The sequence below is a fragment of the Sapajus apella genome, unplaced genomic scaffold (assembly GCF_009761245.1).
Source record: "Sapajus apella isolate SASKATOON/1434 unplaced genomic scaffold, GSC_monkey_1.0 scaffold2, whole genome shotgun sequence".
In the NCBI taxonomy this organism is placed as follows: Eukaryota; Metazoa; Chordata; class Mammalia; order Primates; family Cebidae; genus Sapajus; species Sapajus apella.
The window spans coordinates 23260103-23270038 of NW_022436942.1; the positions used below are offsets into that span (position 1 = coordinate 23260103).

At 50.7% G+C, this 9936-nt stretch overlaps 1 protein-coding gene across 2 annotated transcripts; it reads right to left on the bottom strand.

Moving 5' to 3' along the window:
• Positions 1-6808: 6808 nt before the first annotated feature.
• On the bottom strand, positions 6809-9135 carry MFSD5 (major facilitator superfamily domain containing 5). Of its 2 annotated transcripts, none has more exons than XM_032292680.1 (2): positions 8959-9135; positions 6809-8396 (listed from the first exon to the last, which is right to left on the bottom strand). In XM_032292680.1, the coding sequence occupies exon 2, from the start codon at positions 8376-8378 to the stop codon at positions 7026-7028; it is 1353 nt and encodes a 450-aa protein (XP_032148571.1). In that variant the 5' UTR covers positions 8379-8396; positions 8959-9135; the 3' UTR covers positions 6809-7025. The 2 variants fall into 2 exon arrangements, with proteins under 2 accessions (XP_032148571.1, XP_032148582.1); XM_032292691.1 differs by lacking the exon at positions 8959-9135 and adding an exon at positions 8744-8888.
• Between the last annotated feature and the right edge of the window lie 801 nt (positions 9136-9936).

A 9936-nucleotide genomic window follows, 5' to 3' on the forward strand; every position in this document is an offset into this window, starting at 1 on the left:
TATACAAAATCACTGGGCACGGTGGCTTGCATCTATAATCCCAACTACTTGGAAGGCAGAGGCAGGAGGATCACTTGAGGCCAGGAGTTTGAGACCAACCTAGGCAACATAGCAGGACTCCATCTTGACAAAAAGTTTAAGAATTAGCCAGGTATGTTTGCTCCAAAGCCTGTCGTCACAGCCACTCAGGAGGCTGAAATGGGAGAACTGCTTGAGCCCAGAAGTTTAAGACTGCCATGACCTATGATCTTGCCATTGGGCTTCAGTTTGAGCAACAGAATGAGACTCTTATCGCTAAAAAAATTAAAGTGGCTGGGTGAGGTGGTTCCCACCCGTAATCCCAGCACTTTAGGAGGCTGAGGCAGGTAGATCACCTGAGGTCAGGAGTTTGAGGCCAGCCTAACCAACATGGTGAAACCCTGTCTCTTTTAAAAATATAATTTTGCGGCTAGGCGCGGTGGCTCAAGCCTGTAATCCCAGCACTTAGGGAGGCCGAGGCGGGTGGATCACGAGGTCAAGAGATCGAGACCATCCTGGTCAACATGGTGAAACCCCGTCTCTACTAAAAATACAAAACATTAGCTGGGCATGGTGGTGCGTGCCTGTAATCCCAGCTACTCAGGAGGCTGAGGCAGGAGAATTGCCTGAACCCAGGAGGCGGAGGTTGCGGTGAGCCGAGATCGGGCCATTGCACTCCAGCCTGGGTAACATGAGTGAAACTCCGTCTCAAAAAAAAAAAAAAAATATATATATATATATATATATATAATTTTGCTGGGCGTGGTGGCGTGCACCTGTATTTCCAGTTACTCAGGAAGAGGAGGCAGGAGAATTGCCTGAACCCAGGGGGTGGAGGTTGTAGTGAGCTGACATCGCACCATTGCATTCCAGCCTTGGTGACAGAGTGAGACTCTGTCTTAAAAAATAAATTTAAAAAAATTTAAAAATTTTTTAGAAATTAAAAAATTAAAGTAAGTTTAAAGAATTATCTTCAGGCCAGGTACAGTGGCTCACACTTGTAATCCCAACACTTTGGGAGGCTAAGGTGAGAGGACTGCTTGAGCTCAGGAGTTCAAGACTAGCCTGGGCCACGTAATGAGACTGTCTTCTCTATGAAACAATAAAGAAATTAGCTAGGTGTGGTGATGTGCACCTGTAGTCCCAACCACTCAGGGGTGGGAGGACCGCTTGAGCCCAGAAAGTCGAGGCTGCAGTGAACTGTGATTGTGCCACTGCACTCTAGCCTGGGCAACCTAGTAAGACCTTGTCTTAAAAAGAAGAAAGAAAAAGAAAAGAGGCCGGGCTGGGTGGCTCATGCCTATAATCTCAGCACTTTGGGAGGCCAAGGTGGGTGGATCACTTGAGCTCAGGAGTTCGAGATCAGCCTGGCCAACATGGTGAAATCCCGTGTCCTAAAAATACAAAACTTAGCTGGGCATGGTGGCACGTGGCTGTAGTCCCAGCTACAGGGGAGCCAGAGGTGGGAGAGTTGCTTGAATCTGAGAGGTTGAGGCTGCAGTGAGCTGAAATCGTGCCACTGTACTCCAGCCTGGGAGACAGAGGGAGGCCCTGTCTCAAAAAACAAACAAACAAACAAACAAAAAAAAACTCATGTACAGATTTTGAACTGCACCAGGGGTCAGTGGCTTGCCATTGTTCAAGGGTCAACTGTATATTTATATAGCAATATAAATATATGTATTTTAATATGCTACTATAACATGATTAGCACATACTGATTTTCACATATATATATTAAATGTACATTTCTGTATTTACATTTGACCATTTTACAATGAGGCCATATAACTTTATGAAAAAAAAGTTAATGTGAGGTATTTTTGTTTTTGATGTGAGGTATTTTTATAACATCAGATCTGATCCCAAGCATGACATATTTGTTTGTGCTACATTTCCATTCTGTGGTTCTATGGGGAGGTGATGGCAGAAAATAATAAAAAGGACAGGGAAAACCACAGGGTTGGGGTTAGGGGAAGAGCAATGAGGAGTGGACTTAGACTCAGCTGACCATTAGCTGGGAACAGCCCACTCCCCTCCCAGGTCAGGGACTGAATTTCCAGGAAAAGGTCATCCTCCAGGCCTCAGAACCCTGTACTGTCTTCCTGCCCCAGGCCTCCTGCCTCCTCGTCCATTGGCTTCTGGGTCCTTGGGATGTTTCTCTTCTCTCCTCAGGATCACTTAAAGGCTCCAGATCAAATAATCATGTTTCCAGCTGGATGGAAATTCAGAAAATCAGGAGCCTCTTAGTGAAAGATGGTGGTGTGTATCCAGTCTAACCCCAAGCTGACCTTCCCACTAGAGGAAGAGGAAATGAGTTCAAGTGGAACACGCTGACACCCAGCTCAGATGCTCACATACCCCAGGGTAGAAGCCTTCTCAAATAGCTCGATACGTCCATCTGGGCCAGCACCGAGGATAAACACTGCTGGGAATCCCCCAGTCATTGGGATGCATTGGAAAGTTCTATACCCCATTACAGCCTTTTCCACTCATTCCCACATTCAAATCCAGATAGGCTCAGCTGGATTGGAGAAATTAAAAAATAAAATATAAAAGCAAACACTTATGTAGTGCTTATACTGTGGGCCAAATACAATTCTAAGCACTTAAGTATAATGAGGCATTTCATCCTCACCAGAAACCTTAGGGGTTGAAACTATACTGTCCTCCCCATTTCACAGATGAGGAAACTGAGGCAGAGTTGTGGAGCCAGATTTGAACCAGGGAGTTGGGCTCTGAATCCACATTCTTTTCTTTTTTTTTGAGATGGAGTTTCACTCTTTTCGCCCAGGCTAGAGTGCAATGGTATGATGTTGGTTCACTGCAACCTCTGACTCCTGGGTTCAAGCAATTTTCCTGCCTCAGCCTCCCAAGTAGCTGGGATTATAGGCATGTGCCACCACACCCAGCTAATTTTTATATTATTAGTAGAGACAGGGTTTCACCATGTTGGCCAGGCTGGTCTTGAACTCCTGACCTCAGGTGATCACCCACCTTGGCCTCCCAAAGTGCTGGGATTACAGGTGTGAGCCACCGAGCCCAGCCTTGGATCCACATTCTTAATCACTTCCCTATGGGGCTTCTCGGTGGAGCATCACAGACAGCATTATGCAGGGAGTGTGCACCTGGTGAACCAATCCCTCATTTGAATCCTGTGGATAGCTACCCCTAAGTGGATCAGACAGCCAAATGCTCCCACTCTCTTGCTGTTCTCCAGGGACAGAGATTGGGATGCAGAAGCAGGGTTGGAGGCCAAAAAACAGGTAAGTGAAGGCCCATGGGACAGAGGCAGCATGTGTTCATAGAGAAGGCACTGGGTTGGCAATAAGAAGCAAGATTTAAGTTAGTTTTATCACTCGCTTGCTACATGCCCTTAGGCAAGTTATTCGCTTCCTGTAAGTGGATTTTCCTCTTTGGTAAAAAAATAAAATAAAATTCACCAGTACCTAGCAATAAAACACATGGCGTATAGTAGGTGCTCAATAAAAAACGTTTACGGTCTGGCCGGGCATGGTGGCTCACGCCTGTAATCCAAGCACTTTGGGAGGCCAAGGCGGGTAGATCACAAGGTCAGGAGTTCAAGACCAACCTGGCCAAGATGGTGAAACCCGTCTCTACTAAAAATACAAAAATTAGGCGTGGTGGTAGGCGCTTGTAATCCCAGCTACTTAGGAGGCTGAGACAGACAACTGCTTGAAACCTGGAGGCGGATGTTACAGTGAGCAGACATCTCACCACTGCACTCCAGCCTGGGCGACAGAGCGAGACTCCATCTCAGAAAAACAAAAGAAGTTTAAGGCCAAATGGACAATCTCTAAGATGCCTTCCAGCTCTTAACACGTTGTGAGTCTGACAGGAAAGAACTCTCTCCACTCTATTTGCCACTAGCCCCTTTGAAGCAAGCTCAGCAGGGACAAAGCTAAAGGAATCTCAGTTTGTCTCCCCTACCCCTCTATTTCCATATCACTTAGGAATGTGAGGGCCCCTAACTACTTACTGTCGGGCCAAGTGTGGTGGCTCACACCTGTAATTCCAGCACTTTGGGAGGCCAAGAAGGGAGGATTGCTTGAACCCAGGAGTTTCAGACCAGCTTGGGTAACATAGTGAGACCCTTATCTCTACAAAAAAAAAAAAAAAAAAATTAGCTAGGTACGGTGGTGCTGCCTGTAGTCCCTGCTATTCGGGAGGCTAAGTTGGGAGGATCACTTGAGCCCAGGTCAAGGCTGCAGTGAGCCGTGATCATGCCACCACACTCCAGCCTTGGTGACAGAGCGAGACCCCATCTCAAAAACAAAATAAAGAAAAACCAATAATAATGACAATTATTGTCATCCAAAACAACAAATCAAGTGTCTCGTGAAAAGCCAGGTGTGAGCTAGCCTGTCTCCTCTCCAGATACACACTGAGCACAGCCATGGGGAAAGCAAACACTTATGTGTATATATGCAGGAGATAAAGGTGAGTAAGATTGTTTCCTCTTCCCCTCAAGATCATAGCATGATAGAAAGAGACAGAAAGTCTACAAATAACTATAAAGTATATCGAAGTCTAGCCCAACAGGGCAGAAAGAGGAAGTGGAGTTAATGCAAGACTCTGTCTTTAGTCAAGATGACAGGTGGCGGGGGTAGGGAAGTAAAAGATACCTTTTTGGCCTTCAGTCCTGAAGAGCTGCAAGCCCCGCAGACTCTCAGGCTGTTGGTCCCCAACTCTGTTGGGCTATCTGGGTATAAAAAGAAATAAAAAACGAAAAAGATACCTTTTCTTTTTTTGTTTTTGTTTTTGAGACAGGGTCTCACTTTGTTGCCCTGGCTGGAGTGCAGTAGCATGGCTCAATCACTACTCCCTACAGCCTCAATGTCCCAGGCTCAATTGATACTCCCCGCCTCAGCCTCCCAAGCAGTTTGGACTATGGGTACATGGCACTACACACAGCTAATTTTTGTATTTCTTTTTTAGAGATGGGGTTTTGCCACGTTGCCCAGGCTGGTCTCAAACTCCTGGGCTCAAGAGATCTGCCTGCCTTTCCCTCTCAAAGTGCTGGGATTACAGGTGTAAGCCACCACACCCGGCTGATACCTGTTTTTCTTACTTAACCTTAACCTCTATTCCCTGAAGCCTGGGTGGGGAACATGTTTTTTCTCGTCAGAGTAGGGATCTGAGACCACCACCTATTTCCTCCCCTTGGCCTCACCCTGCAGAAGCCCTTCCACCCTGCATTCCACCAGCACCTGCTGATGCTATCTTTCCACACAGGTTGGGACCTGCAGGTCTTAGAACACCCTGCATCTTCCTGTCCGAGAAGTAGTCTGAGACCCAAGGAAAGGTCTTCAACTCCTTTCCAGAAGGGGTAGGTATCCCCCATGCCCATCTCAAGCTAATTCCAGGATACACCCTTGAGACTACCTTTCTTCCCTCCCCACCCTTCTTAAAGCTGGCTGTGCTTCCCCTGAGAAGCCCAGGTTTTGGTGGGAGGAGGAAAGGCAGATACAATCAGAGGCGAGGCAGGGAGGGACCCACAGAACTGGCTTACTAGTAAGGTTTCCTGCCCTGATGGCTCCCTCGCCCTCATTCAGGCTGGGTGGGGGAGAGTCAGGTACAGACAAGATGTCCTAGTCCCTCAGCCATGCACCACTTCCCCCATGGCAGCCTTTCACTTCGGTTTCACACAGGGATACAGGATCTGGTAGACCCAGATGATGCTGGACAAATGGTGCATTCATAGCCACAGAAGTAAAGGGCAGGCCGCAGGCCTATGCTGAGCTGCAAGCTTACTTTGGTAGGAAGGGCCTGGCTTTGCCCAAGGGGTGATCACAGCAGCAGCCCACAAGCTCCTGGAATCTTTGCTCAGTGGCCTGGCATATTGGGCATCTACTTCATGTGCTCCTGAGATCATCTTACCCTGGATGTGGAGCAAAGGTTTTGCTTGACAACTGGGGAGAGTGCCTGTCCCCCAACAAAGGAATGTGGAGGACCTAGGAGCCTCAGGCCCTTCCCACACAGCTCTGCTGACAGCAATTCCATAGTTCTCAGTTTGAGATAGAGACAGTCTTGGAGAACTTAGAAATAGAAACCTTTTGCTGATAATACCACCTCAAAACCTTTAGCTGGCCCAGGTATGGTGGCTCATGCCTGTAATCCCAACACTTCGGGAGGCTGAGGTGAGTGGATCACCTGAAGTCAGGAGTTTGAGACCAGACTGATCAACATGGTGAAACCCCATCTCTATTAAAAATACAGAAATGGCTGGGTGCGGTGGCTCACTCCTGTAATCCCAGCATTTTGGGAGGCCAAGGAGAACAGATCACCTGAGGTCAGGTGTTCAATACCAGCTTGACCAACATGAAGAAATCCCATCCCTACTAAAAATACAAAAATTAGCCAGGTGTGGTGGCGCATGCCTGTAATCCCAGCTACTCAGGGGGCTGAGACAGGAGAATCACTTGAACCTGGGAGGTAGAGGTTGTGGTGAGCTGAGCTTGCACCACTGCACTCCAGCCTGGGCAGCAACAAGGGTGCAACTCCATCTCAAAAAACAAAACAAAAACCAAAAATTACCTGGGTATGGTAGCGGGCACCTGTAATCCCAGCTACTCAGGAGGCTGATGCTGGAGAATCACCTGAGCCCAGGAGACAGAGGTTGCAGTAAGCCAAGATCACAGCATTGCACCCCAGCCTGGGTGACAGAGTGAGACTCCATCTCAAAAAACAAAAAACAAAAACCTCTAGCTGCCCACTCACCAGAAACTACTGAGAAGGCTACAGGTAAGGATGAGTAAATCAAAGCAAAGATCGTTTAAAACTATTTATTTTCTAAATAGGAGTAACACAGAGGCAACTTTTGGCACCTTCTTTCCAGTCCATCACCCCCATCATGTCCTCCCAAACACAAAGCAGTGGCAGGAGAAGCCACAGGACAGCCACAAAGTCAGTCACAGAGAGATCTGTACAATCCTGGATAGTTGGGATTCAAGAGTCTGTCCCAGCTATTTTGTCTTGGAGTGGGGTTACAGCTCAGGGGCATAGGGCTCCTCAGTGGGTGAGGGTACCCGCAGCTCAGCATCATGCCTCACCACAGTGAAGAGTCCCACCACTGCCAGCAGAGCCATCACCATGACGGCAGAGCAAATGCTGAACATGTTCCGCGTGCCTGTTTTTCGATCACTGTCATGGAGGACAAGGAGCCCTAGACAAGCCAGTAAGTGCAGAGGGACCCGGAACCAGTTGAGTACACCAGCCTGCTCTGTCTCAGGGATCACCTTTCTCCGTAGGAAGCTCATGCTGGGAAAGTATAGTCCACAGGCCAACTCAATGAGTAGAAAGGCTATGAAGGACTCCACTGGACTCTCCTGGCCTGGGCTGGTAGAGAAAGTCAACATGAAGAGAGAGAAGACAACGATGAGCACAGCAAGGGAGAGCAGGTGCATGGGCTGAAGGTGATACCTCTTGGAGGTGGCGATACGATACAGGGAAGAGCCAAGCAGGCTGGCTGCCATGAAGCTGGAGAAGACAATGCCCAGAGGGGCCCCATGTGGGTCCAGCACAGGTGTCCAGAGGAAGACAAATATGAAGATGACACTCTCAAATAGAGCTTGTATGGTGCCCAACAGCAGCACACGGCGGTCCGAGAGGAGGCAGCGCAGGCCTCCAGCACAGGTCCTTGAGAAGGCACGCTGCCGGTCATAGTTCTCCTCCCAGTTTCGAAGGGCCAAGGCCCCTGCTAGAGCCAGGAGAGGGATGGCAGCCACAAAGGGTGCTACAGGCCCCAGCCCTATCCAGCTGGCTACAGCCTCGGCTGCCACACCTGCCACTACAGCCAGCACATGGTTCCAGAAAGCAGCTCGAGCAAAGGTAGCTGGGATCCACTCGGCAGGGAAGTCATGCCGTTCCATGTGCTCATGGATGTACCAGGCCTCGAAGGCTGAGAAGAGCAGGGCTGTGGACAGCCCACCAAGTGCTCGGCCCACTAGTAGCACAAAGTAGTCTTGAGAGAGTTTGGTTAAGCAGCACAGTGAATAAGTGAGGGAGAAGAGGACACAAGAATTCTTGCGACCCAGCCGGTCCACAAGGGAGGAGGCCACTAGGCCAAAGAGGACTGTGGAGGCAAGGCCACAGACATAGAGGATGGCAATTTGACCTTCCAGGAAGTAGTAATGCTGGTAGAGTTTATAGAGGTAGGGGGCCTGGAGCCAGTCAGCTGCCAGGGCCAGGAAGTAGACCTGATAGAAGTCCAGCTGAAACCGAAGGAAGGAGGGATTGCTGCAGGCCCTTCCTGGGGGCTTAGCCCGGCATCTCGACAGTTCCAGCCCCAGGCAGGAGGCCAGGAGGCCTACAAAAGCAAGGTAGGCAGTCACCAGCATGGTGGGCCCCCGGACGACCTGGGGAGAGAGGTGGGGGTCAGAGTCATATCCATCTTTCAGGCAGCACGGTCAAGGGGCTGACTGTCTTAAGCAGAAGGCAGCTCCACCCAACCCCGCTGCCAACTCCACTCCCCGAGATCTCAGACCGGAGGGACCAGTTGGGTGGGTGGGAGGAGTGGCCCCGCCAGAGCTGTCTCCTAGGCCACTGTGGAGCAGGGAGGGGCAAGAGGGCAGGGGAGAAGACTGAGCACTTACCCCATCCTTGCCTATAAAGAGGGAGTCCCTTCCAATAATCCCGCTCCCGCAAATTCTAAAGGGGCTACAGCCCTTTCCCACGGGAGCTCCCGCACACGTCCTTCTATTACCTCCCATCCTCGCTGGGGAGCCCCTTTTTGCCCTCAGAGTCTGATCCTCTGTGCCGGGCATCCCTCCCACCAGCGCGGGCCTCTCGAGTTGCTTAAGGGTCATGCGTGTGCATCTCAGATTCCCAGTCCTCCAAGTCACTGGCAACCCCCTGCGCCCCCTAGCCTCTGCCCAGCGCCGCCACACCCGCTTGCGCCTAGCCCAGACTCCGTCTCACCTGCTGCCCCGGTCTGCGGGGACGCCCGGACACGTCCGGCTCCAGGCCGCCCGGCCACCCTCCCTGCTCTGGCTCCGGCTCCGGCTCGGGTTCCAGCAGCGCTCCCGCCCCTCACAGCCTGCTTCCGGGAGCCAGGCAGGCCTCTGGCCGCCGCCATGATGGCTTCGTCACGTGACGACGGCACTGCGCCAAAACCCCGCCCCGTCCCGCCTTCTTTTCCCTACCCTGGCGCGGAACTACCGACGCCAGGGGTGGGTGGGGAAGGGGGCTACCTGAGGCGGCTGCAGTTGCTCCTCCTGGTCTGGTCTCGCTCGCTGCCCTCCCGTGACACCCGCTCCTCTGGCTCTTGGATGCCTGCGGGGCCACCGCAAAATAAAGAACCATTTTCTTTTCTTCCGTGCCGTGCTCGGGAAAGATGCCCGCAGTCCGGTAGAGCCAAGGGCTGGAGCTTCCTAAGGAACAGCACCGCTGCCCGAAGCCAAGACGGTCTCCTAGGTTTGCCTCCTCTCCCACTGCAGTGACCTCTATGCAAGAGAAGTTAGTATAGTCCAGACTCCTGAGGGAGGCGGTGTGGTGTAAAGATCTTGGACTCGGGCTGCAGACAGACTAAGGCGCAATCCTGCCCCTGTCACTTACCAGCTGTGTGGCCTTGGGCAAGCCACATAACTTCCCAGCGTCCCAGTTTCTTTGAAGTCACAGGAGAGCAATGCCCAAATAAAGAAGGCTAAAGTTCAGTGGCAGCATAGGGTTAACAACTTCAGCCCTGGATCTTAACTCCCTACCTTCTGCCACTTACAAGCTGTTTTACCTCGGAAAAGCTATTTAACCTCTCTACAGCTTCCGTATTATCTCCTCAAGAGCCTCCAATGACTTCCCATCTCACTAAGGGTCAAAGCCGAAATCTTTGTAATGGCCTGCAAGCCCCTCTGTCCTCTGACCCTCTGCCACTCATCTGACTTCGTCCCCTACTAATCTTCC

Excerpts from the sequence above, each read along its gene's own strand:
- MFSD5 (XM_032292680.1), bottom strand. The coding sequence starts at position 8,378 with ATGCTGGTGACTGCCTACCTTGCTTTTGTAGGCCTCCTGGCCTCCTGC.